This window comes from Poecilia formosa, unplaced genomic scaffold (assembly GCF_000485575.1).
Source record: "Poecilia formosa unplaced genomic scaffold, Poecilia_formosa-5.1.2 Scaffold439, whole genome shotgun sequence".
NCBI lineage: Eukaryota > Metazoa > Chordata > Actinopteri > Cyprinodontiformes > Poeciliidae > Poecilia > Poecilia formosa.
The window spans coordinates 4137-25698 of record NW_006800378.1 but is presented as its reverse complement, the minus strand read 5'-3'; the positions used below and the strand labels follow the sequence as shown (position 1 = coordinate 25698).

Below are 21562 nucleotides of genomic sequence, written 5' to 3'. Positions count from 1 at the left end.
AAGCTTTACAGATTGTAGATATTACAAACTCAGATTTCATAAGAATAATCTGTGTGCTTTTGCAATCTCAATACTTATGAAAATCAAAACGTTTACTAATCCCTTCACCAAATGTTTTCTGAAGCAATTGCATAATTTGAAGACGAAACTCGTTTTGAAATGTTCTTGCAATGGTTTAATTTAACCACATGATGGCGCCAACTGCAAGGAAACGAGTGGTAAGCTAAAGACAATCAATTGCTAAGATATAGAAATTTAAAAGGCACCGATTAAAGACCATGATCACTGTTGCCGCAATCATGGGAATAAATGACCAAGTATGAAACAAGCGGCAAAAGATAAATGCTACGAACACATTGCTTATGGAAAATCTCGGCGTAAAACGTAAAATTGTTTCTTCCAACGACATGAAATTCGCTATTTTCCTAGTTTACAGGATTGTTTACACTTTATTTTAAATGCAAGATATTGAGCCATCTTTAAAGGGAAGTTGTGGGTTATTTGCTGGAGTTTAATGTTCAACAGATCTATCATTGAAAAGTTGTCAGGAATTCAGTTCACAAAGTGAAGAGCATAGATTCATTACACGCGGTGATACGAAGTTCCACAAATGACCACCAGGAGGAGTCGATGTTTTTAAAAAACGATTTATTCTTCCATTAAATACTGTAAGCTCATAACACTTAGACTGCTTTTAAAGCATTTGTTGGTTACGATGTGTACAACTGGTGGTGGTCTATATCTGGTCAATACTGGACATCTAAAGCAGACTTATAAAATACTAATAAACATAAACAAAAATACACACATGTACTGTAGTTCTGAAGTGAGTGCTTGGAAGACATTATAAACTATTGCTTGTATAAAAACCTAATTTTAAAAGAAGCATAAAAAAATGGCACTCTTCCTGATTTAATCACTTTTCAAATTAATGTAAGCTGCATGTTACGTTGCAGTCATTCAAAACCACATGCTTGGTGTAACAAAACAAAAAAAAATAACACGAAATGTGGGATTAAAATCTGAACAGACAATATTTTCCATTCAAGTCAAAATGTCATCTGATCTAAAACAAATAATGAATCCAGATCACTGCTGACAGAGAAAAACAATCTTCAGGACAAAAATTAATCTTTACACTGTTTCTGTTATTGTGGTTTGTTAGCAGGGAGCGTCCCTTCAGTCCATTGTGTTCCCGTCTCGTCTTTGTGTATTTGGTTTCTTCACAGGAGCTTGCAGTTCAGCACTAAGTGGCGTTTTTACATCTGTTATAACTAACATCGTATTCATGATCACAGCTTATAAATCGTACCTACTGGTTATAAATACTGGCGCGTTGAGGAGCCGCATCTCTCACCGCTGCGTATGCAGCTGTGACCAGATGTCATCTGAACGCATCTATAACGATGTTTCTGTCATTTCTGAAAACTGATCAAGAAGGACAAGAAAGTTTTATAAAAGCATTGTTGCTTAAACACTCGACTGTAGCATCTAGAGCTTTTGTAACACATTTGGTTTAAAGTAAACAAATTTCCTGAATCTGGAGTAAAAAATAAAAACATTAAATTAACACATTTTAGCTTTTGGCAGGACGAGTTCCTGCTCAACACGTGAAGGGCCGAGGGTTTTTTTTTGTTTTTTTAGTCCTCCCTGGTTTCTGCTCCTCCACCCCAGACAGGCTCATGTCGGGTGGAGGTGATGAGGGTGAAGCGGTCTTATGTACAACACAAACTCGGGGTTTAGATCACGGCCCGGATAGCAAAGGAGACCCCAGCGCCCAGCGCCAAGCCGAGGGACAGGAAGAAGGCCATGATTGTGCCTGCCGTCTCCGCCTGATGCTGCGGTACCTTCCTGCAGAAAAACAAATCACACAAGAGTTTACTAGGAGAGTACCTGAAACACCCGAGATCGTAGCAGAGGATAGAATTAGCATTTCTCCTCTAAACACGTCATAGTTTGTCTATTTACAGTAATTAAATGTGGCTCAGTCCAGACTTCAGCTCACAGTGGTTCAAACATTTAAACCAATCAACCCTTGACAGCTTTCCATCTAATTATGGCTGAGCAACGTCACCGGAGGTCAGAGACGGTCCGAAAGCCTTACTTGGGTCCGAAGCACATGCAGAGGCTGGCCAGGTATCCGTTGGAGAAGGCGAAGAAGATCATAAAGGCGATGTACCAGGCGTCGTGAGCGAACCACACGGGGAGGTATTTCCGAGGGTTGACGTTGCAGAGCATGAAGAGCGGGATGAAGACGACTCTGACGCCACACAGGACAGGAAGCCAGATGCTGTCCTTACCCGGCTGGACACACAGAGGGACGACACGGGACGGGTCAGAACTTCAAGTATACGGAGTACTGAGCGATAAACACAGTAAGAGCAACTGTCTACACTTGGGCGTATAATTTCACGTGATATTTTGTGGCAACTGTATGTCTGTGACTGCATGGTGGTGTGATCGTGATAAATGACCCACAAATACTGATCTGGACCAACATTACCGTTTGAAACAGTCTTCTTCAGGACGTCAAAGTGTGATTTATATCACTGGTCACTGCATTTAATCATATATTTGGAATTTACTGTTTATCGATGCTCTACAGGAGCCAAAAGTGGAGAAAATAGCAAAAATATCATTTTATAAGTATTTTTCTACAACGTTGAATCAAAACACTTTCTCAAAGCCTCATCCTGATTTGAGAACATTTGCGACGAACAGTTTTACAAATTTCACCAGTGAAAGGCAAGATAACCTCATTATCCCCGTCGGAAACATTATCTGCCGCCATCATTCCCTGACATCATCGTCTCTGTGCGCCAACCAGGCAGCAGTTCAGTGTTTATCACGGGATGAGGAGATTTCACAGAGCGGTCAACTGCAGGACCAGGAAAATCCAATCAGAGCGTCTTCATCTGACGATGATAAACGAGCTCACATGCTCCCGCAGCAGCTGACCGTCACGGAGCCGCATTCCTCTGCGGCGAGTTTGTGCCGTAACTGTACTCCGTTTATTCTTGATTCCTTCAAATCCGGTCAGCTCGTTCGCAGGAAATTAAAACTTCTACGGTTTTCCCTTTTTTCTTGACTTTCTGAATAATAACCTCCATGTTGTCTTGGGATAGAAACCAACATTTCCATGAATTAGTCAATGGTTTTACCTTTCAGCAAAAAACAAACAAAAAAAACCCATACAAATCAGAGAAAACATGAAACTATTTTCAATCTAGCTTTGTAAAAACATGTCTAAAAATAAAATATGTCGTTTTCAGATCAAGCTGAGATCTGAAATATCTCAGCTTGCATAAAGCAGCACAAGCGCCAGCATAATCCTTTTTTTTTTTCCAGCTGAATTGAGATCTGGACTGAATGTCATCCAGTTGAACCGGCCTGTGTTGATTTGGAGAGATTTAAGAGCCGGTTAGGAAACGAGGGAAACCTCCAGGAAAATGACTTCACCATCAAAGAAAAGATGTCTCGAGACATGATTTCCTTTTGCAAACTTCCCTCTTTGTTTGGTTTTGACTGGGAAGAAACGGCATCTTTTACCAAACTGAAGACGTTGCATCATTTTTTCCGTCATGTCAGCTGACGGCTCTCTTGTTGACTCCGTGTGCAGATAAATTTGCAGAGTTTGCACGTGTTTGTCCTGCAAATGCAAATAATACGTTGTCTTATTGTTTTTTCGTCAAATATTAACCTGGTAAATATGTATTTCTGTGTGCTTTTAAATGCATTTACAGTGGATCAGTGGGTAGAGTTAGTTGTCTTTGTTCATTGTCTGACTGGATGAATGCAGCTCTTGTGCAAAGTGCTTCAGTCGTCAGTTCTAGAAAACTACCGCATGAATTCATCCATTTACGATAAAAGCTGCAAATTCATGTTTCTGCACTATAAATGTTTTTTTTATTGCTGCTGAGAAATAATCCACAAATGTCTGAATGAGTCTAAGAGTCATTTAGTTCAGTGTCTTTGACCCCTCCACCATTGTTCTTTCAGGATCCCCACCGGGTTTTTTTCCTCGGACCTTTAGAGAGACTTCCTTCGCTCGGAAAGAAAAGACACAGACTGCTCTCCAAAGCAAACCTCTGATCTCAGCAAATAAACTCGCCTTCTGGACGTTCAACAGGAAACAACTTTTGTTTTTCCAGCGTTCCTCACATGCAGGAACAGCAGAGAGTACTCTCTCTCTGCTGTTCCTGCAGATTCATGGATGGTTTAAAGAGGCTCTCCTGCAGACGTACAGATGGGTCTGTTGGTGTGTTGCGGTTAAATCAGCGTATCGGCGCCGTTACTGACCCACATGCAGACGGCCGTCAGGCTCCTGCCGCCCCAGTCCATCACGTTGAAGAGGAGGAAACACGACACGGGGATGAAGTACGTATCTGGAGAAAGATCAAAGCAAAGAGACTTTTAAAACGGAAACATGACCGGGCGATAAATCGACTTTATCGACTCAATTTTTGGTTTTTGAAGTTTTAATTTTTATAGGTGTACCTCTGGTCACCTGTCTGCTGATGGGAACAATGTCAGCACGCCCAGGGCGGCCATCTTTTATTTGGACTTTCAATTCAGATCAACTCAAATATTAAGGGCTTTAAAAAAAAAAAAAAAGTACAATAATAAAGATATAATTTTACAAAAATACAGCTGTGATAATAAGAAAATAAAATTGTAAGACAATAAAGTTGGAAAAAAATACCGGAAGAGCGTTTCAATATTGCCAGAGCAAAGTCACAACATTGTGAGAACTCCGACACGCTAAATAAAATAAAACGAGGCGTTTCAGCATCTTGTGAAGTTGTACTCTGGTATCACTTTTAAAGATAAAGACATTCTTAATCTTTCAGCATGTCACTATCAAAATATTATCAGCAGCAGGACTTTGAAACGACGGACTGAGCTCCTCTAGCAGATCTTGATAACTCTGCAGAAGCTCTTTTTCTCATTAAAACGCCTTTTTGCTTGTTATTTTAAGATGTTCTGGTAAACGTGGAGTAAACTTGAAAACAGGAAACCAAGGAGATTTTATTTTTAAGCCATTTCACCCAGCCCTTCTTATAATGCACTAGAAATCAAACATTTATGTAAAATGGAGGCCGAGGTGAAGATGATGTGAAAACACGGCATTCTCCTCGTTAAGTGACATCCATTAAATTAATTTCAGTTTTCAAGCAGCAGCACGATCTCGTGCCAAAAACTGAAGTTTTAAACCTTTAAATCCGACTAAAATTATTCAGAAATGATTCACTTTATTTTTCACAAATTTACTCACAATAACTTCCAAACTTAAAAGTCAATTTTAGACAAAACATTACTGATGGTACTTGAAGGACCACCTTAATAAGTTAGGATAAAACTGAAAAATTTCTTGATTTTAGTAATTAAAAAAAAAAAAAAAGCGATTTAAGAGAGACGATTTCTCCCAAAATCCTGAAATATTGCAGGAACTTTTTTAGGCACTGGGAACTTTATTTTATTGCATTATGGGTTATAATCTCTTGTCCCAGACTCACCCCAGGCGCCGCCGCTGGTCGCCACCGTCGAACTGACGTCTACGGTCACCGCCGGGAACGTTCCTATGGTGACGGTGAAGATGAAGCACACAGACAGAGCCATCACCCAGATCTGAGCAGAGAGCACAAGGATGACATTATCGATATTATTCTCCGTCTCTGTCATCGTCGTACATCTGGTCGCCTCTCTGCAGCGACGACGCAACATCTGACAACATGCTAATTTAAAAACACTGAAACGTCTGACCACGTGTTTTACTACATTTACTGAAAGCTGAGAGGTTGAAGGAGACACATTAAGCTTAAATTATCAACATTTCTGTAGGTTTTTCCACTTTAAGTCATCACTAATAAGATGTGAGCAGCCGATGATTCGGACCCGTTTGAAGATGTTGAAGACAGACGTGCCGCCGCTGGATTCCTCCTCCATCAGATCCGTCCCCGGACGCTTCTCGTCCTGATTGTCTGAGCAACAAAATAAACAAACCAAGATAAGGTTTTAGTTTGAGATCATTTCCTGTACCTTTCTTCAGTAGCCAAACCAAACATCAACAACCCAACACACACACACACACACACACACACACACACACACAGTCAAGTCACAAGCAAAATATGATTACATTTTCCCACTGCAGACGGTTCTGCCTAGACATGTCACATGGATTTACTGTCTCCAAACGGAAAGTTGGAGAAGCGTCTCGGTTTCTAATCTCTGCTGGATCAAATGTCATTTCAGAAGTTTCCAGTTGTTTCCAGTCAAGCAACAATCAGAGTCTGAAAAGACAATATTCGCCAAAGCAGAGCGTAGCACTTTTTTTGGAAAGTCTGGTAGAAAATACACTTGTTTGTTTTGCCGCCAGGAAGAAAACAGGCTCCCGGTTTTGCAGCGACAGGTGGAGTTGAATGCCAGGTGAGCACCCGGATTTTAAATTTAACTCCAGACTGCAGAAAGAACTGAAAACTTTGCATTCAGCAAAAAAATAAAACATAAAATAAAATAATGCTGAACTTTGCAAAAATAGTTGGCTGTTTCTCGTGATGTAAAAATAAAAACCGCATGCAGACTTCCTGGCATTTCTCAGATGGAAAGCTAAAGTCTATTAGAGGCTAACAGGTTATTTTTGTTCACAGATATTGCAGCATCTTTCTGCTGAGTAACTCAGTTTAGCATTCTCCGTTTCAAATAGAGCAGACATGCGATAATGTTTCCTGTACCTTTCTTCAGTAAGTCCATCTTGTTTTCCTCGTCAGCAGATGGTGCCGATCCGTTACTCTCCATGTAGAACTGGAAGAACTCCTGGTGACGAAAACACAACCATCACGACGTTAACGAGGACGGCAAGAAAAGCAGAGCTAGTGTCAGAGTTGGTGAGTTTTACCATCTTGGGCAGCACGAAGTAGGACGTTATGGCCAGAAGAATAACGACGCACGCCGTGATGAAGTAACCAAAAGCGCTGTCCTGCAGCTTTGACCCACCTGAAGATACAAAATCACAAAATTATAATGTCTTTTTAACATCTATATTCAGAAAAAAAAAAGAATATCCGGTGGTGTAATTATTATCAAATACATGTTTCAATGTGCAAATGTGTCCAAATTGGAAAAATATCATGTGGATGATTCTAATTTTTAATTAAAACATATTTTGCTCTTGAGAATCTGGTTAATAGCAGCGTTAACTGAGAAATTAGGGAACTTTATATGAGGTGGTGTGACGGGTTCATTAAGAAATAAAGTGTAAATCCCTTTCGAGCAGTGAAATGTGGAGGCGAGTGGCTCATAAAGCCGGAGTTAGCAGCTAAACTAACCGAAAAAAGTCCCAGCAGTTTTTATTGAAAGATAAACAACTTCTAAGAAAGAGATTCGTTACCAAGCAGCCAGTCCTTACGGGGGAGTTTATCTATAATTACCCAAGACATAGACTCATTACTAAGCATATTTAATAATAAACATGTGTGGGAGAATCAGTACTGAGGCTGCTAAATCATCTTGTTTATTGTTTCTCAAGAGCCTCAGTGATGATTAAACCGGATCTATTCAGGTTTGTGTGAAACAGAAACTGCAGATCCATCAGCTGTGAGTTGAACCTGCAGCTCTTCCACTGGCCCGCCTCGAACCCGTACGGTCTCGGTTCGTAGTACCAGCAGAACCGATCGACGTACGGCACCAAAACCATTTGATTGACAGCTGATGGCAGTCATTGTTCGTCTCGTGATTTACGTCACTGACGACTCCAAAACGACCCTTAGCGTTTAGAGTTTAGCTTTAGATCGCGGACGTGCCATCAGAGAACTGCATGCAGGAGTTTAATCATGAGAATAATCAGGAGCAGCAGCAGGAACACATGCGGAAAGTTTGACCGTGGATTAGCAGCGCTGCTAGCATCTCTGAAACACGGACAGAACCACAGCGGCCAGCTTTCTGACGGAACTGCTGTGTGAAACACAGGAACTACATAATATTAACTGAATTTTATGTTTCATTTGGTTTAAATAATAATAATAATAATAAAGTTTATGCATAGCTACTGGTTTACATCTTTTGACTCCATTGCCTAAATTCAAAAGGTTGTAATTAAATTTACATTCATGGTGAAATAATCATCTGATCTGGGCCTTCATCATTATGTTTGGGCCAGCATTGAATTTCTATAAGACAAAGTTAAATATCTGGACTTATTTTAATCCAGCAGAACCAGAACCTCAACAAACATCAGCAGAAAGCCGAACACAGCAGCTACTGCAGCTGCTCACGTCCCGCCAACAATACGAGGAATAGACCGCGGAACGGAAAAGCTCACTACCTGGTGCAGAACCGAACCAGTGGAAAAGTGCCTTAGGTAAACCAGAACCACCACTAGTGTGCGCAGCTGTGCTTTGACTAGACCAGAACTTTGTAGAAAGCGCTGCCATCAGAGTGTTAGAAAGGTGTGTGTGTGTGTGTGTCTGGCAATAGATGTGGTCTAGTGGTGCGTTTTGTGAGCGATGCTTACTGGCCAGGGCGCAGATCATGGAGAAGGCAGCGAAGGTGCCGGCCAGACCCTGACCGCTCATGATGGGAGTGGTGTAGGAGGCGGGCAGAATCCCTGCGAGTCCAAACAGACTGCCCTGGAGAACGGCGCCGAACGCTGGAGAGACACGAACACCAAATGGCTTAAAACACAGAGGAGCACATAGAAAGACACAAAGAAGAGAAACTAAACCATTACTCCGCTACAGAAAAGACTTCCTTAACCACAGAATGATATGAGTCTGAGCTGCATGCAGAAATAATGAGCTGAATATCAAAGCTCCAGAGGTCATCATGTTCTCCTTTAAAGAAAGAAATAAAAACACATCGGGCTCCTCGTGCATGAGAACAAGCAGGTCAGAACCGACCCAATGGGAGAAGAAAGAGGATGAGCTTATTCCCGCTGTGCTGTGACTTGTTGCGAATAAACAAACGCAGCGAGAAGAGAGTGCGTTGAGAATCCCAGCGTGAAGCTATGCTATGTGCTGCATGCTCTTGGAGGTTTTCCCATCGCTACAAAATTCCTAATGTGAAACGGACCTGGAAGAAGACAAGTCTAATTCAGTCCGACAGAAGAGCTCCACCATTTATACAAGGTTGCTTTAACTAGGCCAAGGTTTAATGCTGAAGTCACTTTGCCCTCAGTTTGCTAATGTTGCGCATATTATCCACCGGAAACCTAAAAGAACATACTAATAAACATATTTTGTACATTACTATGTGTACCACTGTGCTAATGAGATACAAATAGGCAGCACTGAAAATAATTTGTTTGTTACAGCAGCTTTTACTGCATTTAACGGAAGCCATATTGGATCATGGGGTCAAAGTTGGCGAGAGTTCTCAACCTTCATGAATCCCATTTATATATTTTTGTCTTTAAAGTAAATGTATGTTTCAAAACATTTTAAGAAATGATAGTTAAGTAATCTATACATATGAAAATGTGTCAGTGAGCTAAAACTGAAAACACCCGACCTTCCTGTTTGTCTTTACCTATAACCTGATTATTAAGCTCCTCTAGTTTAGTATTTATTTTTTTGCCTTTCATTTCAGTGACATAAATAAATCAAATCAAATAAATACAAGATTATGAGCAACAAAAGTAAAACCCTCAGTTCTGACATGGAGGAAGGCTGGAGATCCACATCATCGATCCCAGTGTTCATGCACTATTTAAACGAAGATTGTATCAAAAGCTAAACTCAGTCTTTAAAGACGTGAAAGGACACAATCTCCCACACAATCTTCTTAATTTTCTCATGCTTAGACAAGTAAAAATATGTCAACATATGTTGCAAAACAGGAACATGGTCTGTGAGCGACTCCACAGAGGGTTTATCGTTTTAAAACTTCAGATGTAACAAAACCACTTACAGTTGATGCAGACAATCTTAATCATGGTGAGGGTGAAGAAGGGAACAGGCTCTACGTCCACTTTGACCATGATGGCCGTCACCATGAAAACGAGGAAGATGACAGCCAGGCTGCCTGAGATGCGCAGCTTCTGAGGGATTCTGAAACAAAGCAGAGCGATACAGAGTGAGAGAAAATCATTCGCCTGTTTTCTGACCACGATTCTAACAAAATAAGTTTTAGAATAAATGTAAAGCGCAAAAAGGGAAATGCTGGAAAGTCACGATGTCCCAGCTTTTCTTCTGTGGCAGGAAGCAGAAGGAAACCAAAATAAAGTAGGTGTAAAAAAAAAAGAAAGAGAAAATTCAAGGTGAAAAGAGGGAAGTGGGAAACATAAATATGCCTGTGTTTGTTCAAGGAAAACATTCACTGAAGTCTAATTAAAGCAAACACAACATAAAGACACATCCCTTAGGAGAGGATAAAGCGGATGCTTTGCCGGGTCTCATGTTGCATGATCTCTCCTTCAGTAAATATAGCAAAGGAGCAGCTACTTTAAAAAGTAAAAAAAAAAAAAACATCCTGTGGATCTACCACAGTTATTAGAGATATTTCCAAACAGTGACTGAGCATGTTTGACTTCGTGTGGCGAAGAAGACGAGCGTTACCTTTGGTGTATGAAGGAGTTGAGGCAGGTGAAAATGAGCAGAGGCACCATGGCGCACAGCGTCATGACGTTGCTGAACTTTGACTCCAGCACGTTGCGTTCTGAAGTCGCATTGTTGTTTTCGGCTATCGGATCTTTCAGTCGGCTTGTGAAGTACTGAAGGAGAGCAGAGAGAGGAGTGCGGATGCATTAGTGCAGCTCTCCCACTGCCTCAGAGCAGAACACAAATTACTAAAATGTTTTTTGGGGGGGATTTGTCTCTACCAGCTTTGCACATCTGGACTGACGTTTTTTGCTAAAGAAGCTAAAACTCAGTCAGATTAAATGGAGAGAAACTGTAAGCTTCAGTTTTCAAACTCTTCAATCTCTCAAATCAAAGATGCGTCATGCTGGAAGATAAACTATTTCCTGTTAACTCTGACCAGCTCGTTATCACGGCTGGAGAAAATGGTTCCCACAGCATGATTCTTCTTCCTCCATGTTTCATTGTGGGGATGGTTTGTTCAGCGGTTCTTTTCTGCCAGACATAGAGTTTGCAAATGGGAAAAAATAAAAATGTGATTCTTGTGTGACCTGGAGAAAACTACAAACTGGTCTGATGTTTTTCTCACAAGATTAACAGAGAGAACAACCGGACGATGCACTGGTTCCTTTTGGTCTCTTGCACATTCATATTTGTGAATTAAACATGAAAAATGTGGAAGTACTGAAAAAAAATATTATGTGAGGCAATCAGGGTGCCATGAGGAGAAACTATTTCAACATAAAATTTCTGTCATTTTCCTAACTAGTCTTATTTTTTAGAAAAGTCAGCATTTCTTATTGCTCATAAAAATAATTTAAATTTGTAAAGGATCAAGATAAATCCACCTAACTGGATTATTTCAGATACGCTGATTAATATGTGAATTTACAGTTAGTTTAGGTTGTGCAGTAAAATACAATAGGCTCTCTGGTAAGATGAAGAAACATCTTGAACATCCTACCATTGTTGCTGTCATGAAGAAATTCCACGGTAAAAGTGTTCCCAAGCCCAGGATGAAGAAAATAATCCATACTGCGTGGTATCTGAGAAAGGAAATCCAGACGAGAGTTCGTCAGTGAAGCCGTTTGTCTTTAGATCAACAAGCTGATTTCATCAGGTCTGGTTGTCAACAGACAGATGCTGAAGACAGGAGCGTTTCGTTCAACACAGAGATGTTATCTCTGGTTTACAGTAACGTGTCTCACCTGTCCTGAGGTGCGTTGATGGCCGTCATGGTTTTCGGTCTGTGTCTGGTTTGTGTTCAGTCTTTGATCGGGGGGCACCAGGTCTGAAATGAACAAAAAAAAAAAAAAAAAAAACATCAGCGAGCTAAAATTGATATTTTACCACAATCAGCAGAATCTATTCCTTCTTCATGTAAATAGATGTTCTAAAATATGGAAAAAACTGATCTGGTTCATACTGAATGTTAATATGTTACAATAACAGGGTTTCCCTCAGTGTATTATAAGTCTGGCGGGCCACCAGGCTTCACTTGTGCCCCCACCAGGCTAAGCATTGCTTATTTATTTAAGTGTTTTTAAAATGTTTGCATTTATTAAGACTGTATAGTTGGTGTTCAGGTGTTAATCTTCCAATCTTTCAATAGCACATACCGTATTTTCCACACTACAAGACACACCGAAAAACCTTCAATTTCCTCAAAAGTCGACAGTGCGCCTCATAATCCGGTGCGCCTTATATATGGACCAATATTGAGCCCCAACAGGTCTAGCAACTACGGTAAGCAGCTACCGACTTCATTTTCAGCCGTAGAAGAAGAAGCGTGCGGTGCATGCTGGGTTAGTTGTCAGGACACTGGTTTATAAAAGTTAGACTTTTTTACAAACCAGAATCAGGTCGTCTGCAGGTCATTTAGCACCACGTTCTCCACGAACAGAGAAGGGTGACCATCGTCCGGCCACATTCCGGCCCAGTCGCGGAAGGCTCTCCTCGCCGACTGGAGTCGAACTGTTTTGTTGACATTCACTTTAGTGCAGCTCCATCTAGTGGATGCATAACGTAACTCCAGCCTCTACTGTAGCGTCTATTCTATGCGCCTTATAATGCGGTGCGCCTTATATATGAAAAAAGTTTTAAAATAGGCCATTCATTGAAGGTGTGCCTTATAATCCGGTGTGCCTTAAATATGGTAATTATCGAGTGATATTTTCAAATTTCCTGTCAACTGTAAACATTTTTTTAACTCAAAAACACAACAGCCGCTGGATGTTTAGCAAGTTTTCTGGGGGAAACCTTGAATAAGTAACAAATATTCCGATCTTTGTATGTTTGTAATATCTCCATTTGTTTAGATTTGGTGTTTTGGAGGCAGTGCTGTTTATTTTAAATGTTCAGAGCTACTTTTTCCTCCCCATCTGGTAACTAATTATATTTACATACTGTGTCCCAAGCTTCTGCTGTAGGTTAATTAATTCACAAATTGTTATTTTCCAGGCAGCGACATTATTTATAAAAGCAAGAACTAAAACTTGGCAGCAAGCTGGCACAGGCTGCTCAAGTAGACATCAGCAGAAAGAAGAAGAGCAGATTTCAGCCTGTCAAACGATCGTGGAGTCTTGTTTTCAGATGAAACCGGCAGATTAACTTTTCAGCAGAAATCGCTGTGGCTTCTGGCCAGCTGAGTTGGCAGAGCATCACAAATCTTAAGAAACAGATGTGGCAACAACTCTCCTTCCTAATTGGAAATGTTTCAGTCATTATGCAGCCGCAACAGCAGAAGGTGGTCAAATGCAGCAAACAGTTTACAGAAACCTTACCGCTTATGGATAAAGTTAGGCAACGACTGCAAAAGTCACAATTCAGAATGCCGCAATATCTCAACACATTTCTCTACACTCTCTGAATAACAAAACGTGACAAAGTACCCTGAAACAAAAGAGACTTACTGTCCAGCACTGGAGACTCCAGCTTCCTCTCATCGAATAACACAATGGCTGAACAAGCTCCGCACGCCTCATTTATACCACAGAGAGGTTCACTAGGTTAACACCCTGCTAAACACTAGACCTGGCCCACTCTGCATCTCCTCCTCCAGCCTCTGAGAACTCGAGGATCCTCAACCCAGCCCCTGTTGTGCAGCTTTACATTCACATTCCTCTCACGCACATGTGACCATCCCTGGCACATCGACGTAAACTCTCGAGCAATTATGGAGCGATGTTTGGTCCTGCATTTGGTCCTCAGCGAAATGACCACAAACAAAAAGCAAGCAGGCACCCCAGCCCGCTCGCTTTTTACTGTTTTTATCCTGTTTTCACTGTCCTAGCTAAAATAACACTCAATGTGACGGGACACGTGCATGTTTTAACCTCACTTCAACACATCATCTACAATTTTGCAAATTGCAAAGAACTAGATGAAGGCAAATTTGGTTGTCAAATAACTCGACCTGTGTGTCTTGATCATTCTTCCTCTGGTTTGAAAACCATTTCGTTTTGTTCATCTGAAGAACTTTCATCCACACATTGATTTGTTCCAAGCATCTGTTTGATGCTTGAATGGGTTCAGAGTCACCTGGTGACATAATGTAGACCTGAGTATCATCTGCACAGCTACAAAAGCTATTACTATTACTTATTATAATCTGAGCTAGAAGGGGAATGTTAATATTAAGAGGGGCTCCAAGCTGGAGCCCTGGGCAACACCGCATCTGATTTTTCTCAGCTCCAATGAGAAGTTACGTACTGACACAAAGAAGTTCCTGTTTTTCAGATCAAATCACACTTATGGACTATACCGGAGACAAAAAGTTAATGCATTTGTTAATTTGATTTAAAGTAAATCCTAGAAACATTGCATTATTGCCGTAATTCACAATTTTTTGAGCATTTTCATGAATTGATTGAAAAGTGTTTGGATCATCAAGGTGAAAAAAACTAAACCTGAATGATGGTACAAAGAAAAATAAACCACTGAATCAGTCTTCAATTAAATACACAAACACTGCAAGATGCATAAATATAAATACTTGTGCAATCTTAAACCTCATTAATGTCAAATGTAGTTTACTGGCGTAACAAATCACATGGTGCATCTGACTGGTCCTGACTACCCCAGGACTTTGCACACAGAGTCCTACATATGAATGCAGCTAACGCACGATTAACCCATTAGGAATCACGGATCGCAGCGACTGGACTGAGGAACCACTGTCTGGGGAAGGCATGAATGTGGGCTGGGAAAACAGCTTTACTTCTGCAACAAAGACATTCCTGGAGAACCCAGGAGCTATCTTGGGTTCTCCCATGATGATATCCATCTTATCATCCGTCCCCAGAATGTTTTAAAAGAACTGAGAGCTTCATTGTGTTTGTGTGTAGGCTCAGTTTTAAATCCAAAATACCCGCAGGAGGTTCTTTTCCGAAGGAATAGAAAACATCTTTCAGCAGAACTGGAAGAGATGCTATAGCTGACATTATGTAACGGTTAATTACAGACCTGCTTCTGTCATGTCTACTGGTAATTGAACAGAACCAAGGAGAGATGCCGAACGTACACATCTATTATCAAATTTACCAATAATTACATTTCGACCCAACAGTAACTGCTGTTCAGTCAGCTCTGAAACACACACACTTCTATTTCTGACATGGTGGGAGAGCAATTTAGTTTTTTTACCTATCATCTTTCTCCTTTAAGATCTTCATAAAATGTAGTAATTTGTGTGGAAAACAAACTCAGAGACACAATAGGGATCCCATTAAGTTCAGCTCCACCTAGCTCTGGTGTAGGTGTGGTTGCTTCGACCCAAACTTTGTGGTTTGGAAAAATCCTACAGTCTGAAACAACTAGGAAAATGTGAAATCTGATTCAAACATTTTCCAGGTCCAAATAAAAAAAAAATAAATAAAAAATTAAAAAAAACCAAAAGGCTATAAAGAACAAAATTATATTCTCAAGAGTTTGTTCTTGGTTCTACTGTTAATATAATAAACATGATGTAAAATACATTAAAATAAAGAATCTCAAAATCTATCCATCCACTAATCCAAAAATCGGACCTCCCATACATCATCCATCCATCCATCCATCGTTGTCTATCAAATGTGTATAAACTCTGCACCAACCCACACTTCCAATTGTCTTTCATTCTAGTTTTAATCAGCTCCACGTTCTTGTCTAAACTCTTCCTGGACTGAAGAAATCATCTAAAAATTCATCATGTAATATTTTGTTTTACTTCAATAATGTTCCAGACTTTGACTCTGGAAACTTGCATCTAGGAAAGTCTGGGACTCTGTCCCGGAAAAGCTGCAGGAACTCCTGGTTTTTGAAGAAAATGTTTATGAAATAAAACATCCGAGCTGGCTCTGGTTGTCACCACAAGCGTCTAATCTCTCTGCTCCGCTCAGCCAGCCAAACCTTATCATAGCCAGCAGCATCATAGACAACAACAGCGGCAACAGGACCCCGTTTAAAACATACCGCTAAGGCCATGCTCCTGTAAAGTCTGTCTCTCTCACAGCGCACCACGCTCATGAGCCAATTGGCAAAGGTTGCCCGGTACTGGAGCGGTGCCCAGCAGAAACACAGCACTTTGCAGTCTGTGCAGTGGTGCACTTTCACACATTTACTGGTTGTCCTCTCTGTGACATTCAGAACTGGAACAGAAACGTACCAGGTTCAAACTAAAGCTCTGTTCTCGTTTTTCTATTTTTATATTCAGTCGGATCACGCCGATATATAAAAAAAATGCAATTAGAGGAAAACACAACGCTGAAGTTTAAGAGCCGTGGATGTTGAAGGAGTTTAAAAGGACACGAGTTCATGTTCCTCACTGTATGCCATCTCTAACAGAGTTACCTTTATTATCAGACTGAGGAATAGTTTGATGCTGGTCATATGATCAGGGGAATAGAACATCCTTCTGGAGGTCATTTCCTTGTGCTTATGGAAGCTAAACACACACAGACATGCAGAAACACTCTCTCTCGCACACACATAGCAGTGCCATTTCATCAGGACAGATTTAAACCTGAATGTTTTTCTCAGAAGTAACAGGAGGAAACGAATCAACACACCAAAACTATGTAACAAGAACACTTTTAGAAATAAGTTTAAAGAATATTTCATCTATATAACCCCAAATGAGTTCAAATATGTATGAGAATAAATACTACAACAATATCTTGGACAAAACTCATGTTGAGGCTTTCTAATTGGTCCTCAGATGACCAATTAGAAAACATCTACAGACCGATTCATGCTTATCCTGTTTCTTAGAGTTCAGCTATCTGCAACCAAATCAAATGTTTCATAACAGGACAACAAAGAAAGGAAAGCATTGTCCTCCTTATCAGGTCATAAAACATTAATTACAGCCTCAAAAGAACAACAACCATGTGATATTTGTACACATTAAGCTGCCCTTTAAATAATGATCAATTCAGCATGTCTACAAAATGGTCTCCATGTATTATTCACTGAAACAGGATTAAAGTAAACCATTAACTTTAAGTAAACCATCATTATCAGGCGTCCTGATAACGATGCATAAAGAGACAAAGAAACCCACTGGTGACAAGAATCAGAACCAGCTGTGTGGATCCTGCTGAAATATGACCAACTATCACCGTCTGACCAGCAAAAAAGTGCAACCAGGTCACATTGACAACCACATTCTTCTGGGTGGATGTTACTGCTGAGTGGATAAGACTTCAGAACAGTAAATTCACTGACTTTAATAATTGATTAAGGTCCAAATGTTTCTCTGGAAACGCCTTTAACAGCAGCTCTGACACACAACATGACATTTCCTTCACTTCTATTAAATATAAATAACCTCTCGAAGCAGGAAGACTTGAAAATATATATTAAACTGTGTCCTTGTACCTTCTAATAATCTTCCTCCAAATATCAAATTGGAGTTGCTAAGCTTTGAAAGTAAGAAAAAAAAAGAGAGAGAAAATATTCACAAAATGTGGATATTAAGTGCCACAGAAGCTCATTTCTCTTGACCAACAGAACATTTTTATTTCAGTAAAAGCAATAAAACACTGAGGCGAACTGCACACTTTGCACGCTCTATCCACAGACGGTTGAGATTTCATACTTGCATGCTTACTAGCAAGTTTGATGAGTTATTGAAATATATCAGCGCTGCCATCTTGAGAATACCAGTTCTCCAAGTATCTACATTTCAGCTGCATGACTTAGAGATCTTATGGTTTGCTAAACAGTAAACAGACCAAAACCGGAAATGTGTTTTGATCAAACAAGATTAGGATTGAGCCATCAGGAAAACAGATAAATGCCGACTTTCAGGTATGGTGGGGGATTCATGATGCTGCGGGTCTCTACCCAAGCTTGAACACTGGGCAAGGCAAGGCGGTTAAGTTACCCAACATCACAGAGTTGAGATGAGTTTGAGAAACCGCAAATGTTCAACTGCTTTGGTTCTTCTTTTGAACAATAATGAGGAAATGAAGCAGCAAAATGACTCAAGTTTTCTCCTTACTTCAAACAAGCATCATCTAACTTGAAACCACCAGCCTAGCATTTTTTTCACCTGTTGTGGTTATGCAACAATTAACTTATTAATATTTGAAACCTTTTGAGACGGTAGACAGCGTTGGTACTGGGTGTCGCTTTGATGGGCCATAAAGAACGAATCATGTTAGTGAACCATGCGAGTGTGACATTGAAATGAAGCGCGATCAAACTCTGAATCATCTGAGTTTTAGGCTAGAAGTGACCATGCTTCTGTTTAAGCTGTAAGAGAAACTTGAAAGACATTTGAAACCTTTGTGACAGCAATAAAGTTTTCATTAATTCATTGTCCAGAAGGAAAAGAAAGAAAAGAGTCAAGACGGTGTTTGTTTTCTAACATTGCAACATGTTTTACTGTAGCAGATGTGCGCCAACCAACTGGACAGAGAGTAAAATTAATCAGTTTTCCATGATTTGGTTCCAACTGAACATCAGAAGGTCAAATACTGGAAACTAATGTTTTGTTCATGAAGTGCATCACAAATCAGCATCTCTTTTGACACACTTTTTGTTCATCTTTATGAAGAATCAGATAAAAGTTATGGACGTGCGCTTTAAAGCATAAAATGTGATCATTGTAACCCATTTTTCCTGTTGGATTCAAAACCATTACACTGATCAGAGCATCTGCAACGCAATTTGTCTATTATGGCCAAAGTTTGTTATCAATTGTTCACACAAATTAGTTTGTATTTGTCACAAGCCTTAAAAAAAGAACAACCACTTTCAATAAAAGTGGAAATTAGGCTGATATTTGGATCATTAAGACAAGCTAAGAGGAAACGTCCTTGAACTTAAGACACAGCAAATGCTTCAGGAAGCTAACAAAGTACATACTTCCTTCTGTTTACTCAGCCCTGGTATGTTTCGGTGTTTGGACCCAAACAATGCTACAGTAAGTGATTTCAATCCTGTGAATCACTGACATTTTTATCTCTGATATATAAAGATCCAATCAAGAACAGGAAACAATAACAAGACAAGGAAACAGTCACTTACAAGATACATTTAGAGTAGTGCAATTAAGTGAGGCGGAGGATTAAAAGGTCTGACGTCTTTTGTCGTCAGCCTGCCAGCTCTCCACCCCAAATGATTCCCGCCACTCTGAGAGCAACGAAGAGCCCACCTCCAGCTACCAGCCTCTGTAGTTTGTAGTGACGCCTCCTCACCACGTGGCAGTGAGTAAGAGGGCAGTGGCTGGTGCGTCCTTCTAGTCTCAATCTAGTTTTTATACCTCAAAACGACTACCTCCGTTCATCCTGCCTTCACAGGCGATAAAAAAAACAAAAAACAGATGCCCCTCTGACTTTGATTTAGCTTCAACTCATCCTGAAACAGGTGTGAAAAAGAAAATCCCACCGAGGGGCAGATGTCGGCTCACATCAGCTGTTTGCTGAAAAACAAAGACCCTTCTCTTTTTCTCCTTGCTTCAGGGTGAACGGAGTTGGGGAAAAGCACAAACGCTCTGTCAGGGCGGAATAGAGACACTAATTTTACTTTATCTTTAGCCTTTCCAAAAAGTGTAATTTTCTTCACTTGAATTTATTCTCTTGTAAATTAAGGCCTTTGCTTCACATTCAACCCGAATATGAAACAAGAATGAACTGGTAATTGGAACAGTTCATTCTTGAAAGCAAAGAAAAGCAACGTCAGATTATTATTATCATTATTCAGAACTGAATATTTCTTTACCATCTATTGTGCCACTGCCACATGTGAAAATCTCACTAGAACAACTAAGTTTGATTTCAAGTTATTTAGGTGTGTAAACAAGAAGATATGAAATATATTTGTCCTAGGTTATAGAAGTTGTTTTTTCAACACATCTGTTTTTTTTTTGTTTGTTTGTTTTTTCAGCTAAACTGTACTGGACATATTCCACATTTAACGCTGGAAATGTTTTTACCTGATGTACTTATGATCAAAATGTTCATATCACCAAAAGCAAGCAAACAAGTGTAGACTTTTTGACATTCACTACACATGTAAGGTACATAAAGACGTAGTGTTTTAGCGAAGGAAACAAACATGTTTTCCGTTCAGGACATCGACCAGCTGATAAAGCTTCGCCTCTTATCTCTGCTCTGTCCTGTGATGCAGCAGCCAGGACCACGTGTTCCCACTCAAGACTTCATTTATAACAGCGAACCACGTGTTTTTATACTCTATGTTTACGCAAAGATTTTAAACCTCGAGCAAAAATATCCGACCTCCGACACTCTAAACAAAGACGCTGTTTTAAAACATTTCGCCCAAAGGAACAGAGTCTCAGCCCGGCGTGGTTCACGGTTTTCACCGCTTCAGGAAGAGACTGTTCCGGTGGGTTTATTCACTATATTGCACGATGAAGCGAATGGCGGTAAATTTAAGCCAGACAAAGTAATGCGGCAATTAAAAAAACAAAAAACAAAAATCACACATATTAAACTTCCATCTATGACTTCAGCAACAGCAAAATAAGACAACAAAAAGAGTCTTACAACCACTAAATTATGTCCGCCGGCGCTATTTTATCATTCTGTCCCGTTATTTTTCATGACTTGAGTTTTTTGAAGCTGAAGACAAACTTCATCGAGAAGAACCGGTCCGAGCCAGACTGGCTGCGGCGTGTTCATCATTTTATTCACGTAAAGAAGCAGCAGAGAAACGTCTTACCGTGTTAAAGTCGGTGTTGTCCGCCTGAGTCTGTTTAGATACAGCGACAGCTTAGTTTTGCAGCTCTCTTCTCACTCACTCTGAATGGATGACCAGCGATATGGGCGTGTATCAGAGACAGTTCAGACTCTTAACGGTTTGACACATTTATGTAAATGTTTTGTAAGTCTGAGGGATCCTGAAATCATTACAGTACTGTGCTCTTCAAATTATCTTTTTGTATGGAAAACTTACGTTTATATGTAGGGAAACGGTTTGATTGTTGCACCATCATAACTTTCCAACTTTCATACCTCGAAAAACTGAACGGAAATCATAAATGATATGTTCTAAATGTACCTGAAGTGTCACTGTAATTTGTGTAGGAGGGGGAGTTTCTGAGTAACCTACATTTTTCTGGGTGCTCTTTTCAAACGCGTTTTGTGGTAGATAAACTTTTCACATCACCATAAAAAATACACAGAGTGGCCCATAAGTTTCCATACATAGGAGAATGTAAATGTTATTTTTTTCTATATGTATATTTCAGATACCCAAGAAGATGCGTTTGACAAAAGAGGAAGTTTTTTATTTGCAAGTTTCAGAAAACTGGAAATGTTGCAAATCAACAACAAAGTGGTGCACGTATTAATATGTGTATTCAAAACAATGGTAATCATATAGAGCACTTTATAGCAATAAAAACAGTTATCCAATATAAATGTTTATTTTTTTTCTACGTATGGAAACTTATGGCCCAAACTGTACAAAGGACCTTTAGACGCAACAACTCATTCAGCTTTTTGAGTCTTTAAATCCAAATTAAGTATTCTTAAAAG

General features: G+C 40.0%; 1 protein-coding gene across 4 annotated transcripts; it reads right to left on the bottom strand.

Annotated features, from left to right (window-relative positions):
- Positions 1-631: 631 nt before the first annotated feature.
- On the bottom strand, positions 632-20861 carry LOC103155634 (equilibrative nucleoside transporter 1). Of its 4 annotated transcripts, none has more exons than XM_007577378.2 (13): positions 20745-20859; positions 11783-11865; positions 11539-11620; positions 10554-10708; positions 9907-10046; positions 8513-8647; positions 6899-6996; positions 6735-6816; positions 5896-5981; positions 5517-5628; positions 4300-4385; positions 2105-2304; positions 632-1851 (listed from the first exon to the last, which is right to left on the bottom strand). In XM_007577378.2, exons 2-13 carry the CDS (start codon positions 11809-11811, stop codon positions 1740-1742), a joined length of 1317 nt encoding a protein of 438 aa, XP_007577440.1. In that variant the 5' UTR covers positions 11812-11865; positions 20745-20859; the 3' UTR covers positions 632-1739. The 4 variants fall into 4 exon arrangements, 3 of the variants coding, with proteins under 3 accessions (XP_007577440.1, XP_007577442.1, XP_007577441.1); XM_007577380.2 differs by lacking the exon at positions 20745-20859 and adding an exon at positions 20570-20594; XM_007577379.2 differs by lacking the exon at positions 20745-20859 and adding an exon at positions 13487-13588.
- Positions 20862-21562: the final 701 nt, after the last annotated feature.

Bases quoted from the DNA above. Each gene is read 5' to 3' on its own strand.
- LOC103155634 (XM_007577378.2), bottom strand. From the start codon at position 11,811: ATGACGGCCATCAACGCACCTCAGGACAG. The intron at 11,621-11,782 runs GTGAGACACGTT...TTCCTTTCTCAG, and splicing joins ATCAACGCACCTCAGGACAG to ATACCACGCAGTATGGATTA. The intron at 6,997-8,512 runs GTAAGCATCGCT...TTGTATCTTCAG, and splicing joins CATGATCTGCGCCCTGGCCA to GTGGGTCAAAGCTGCAGGAC.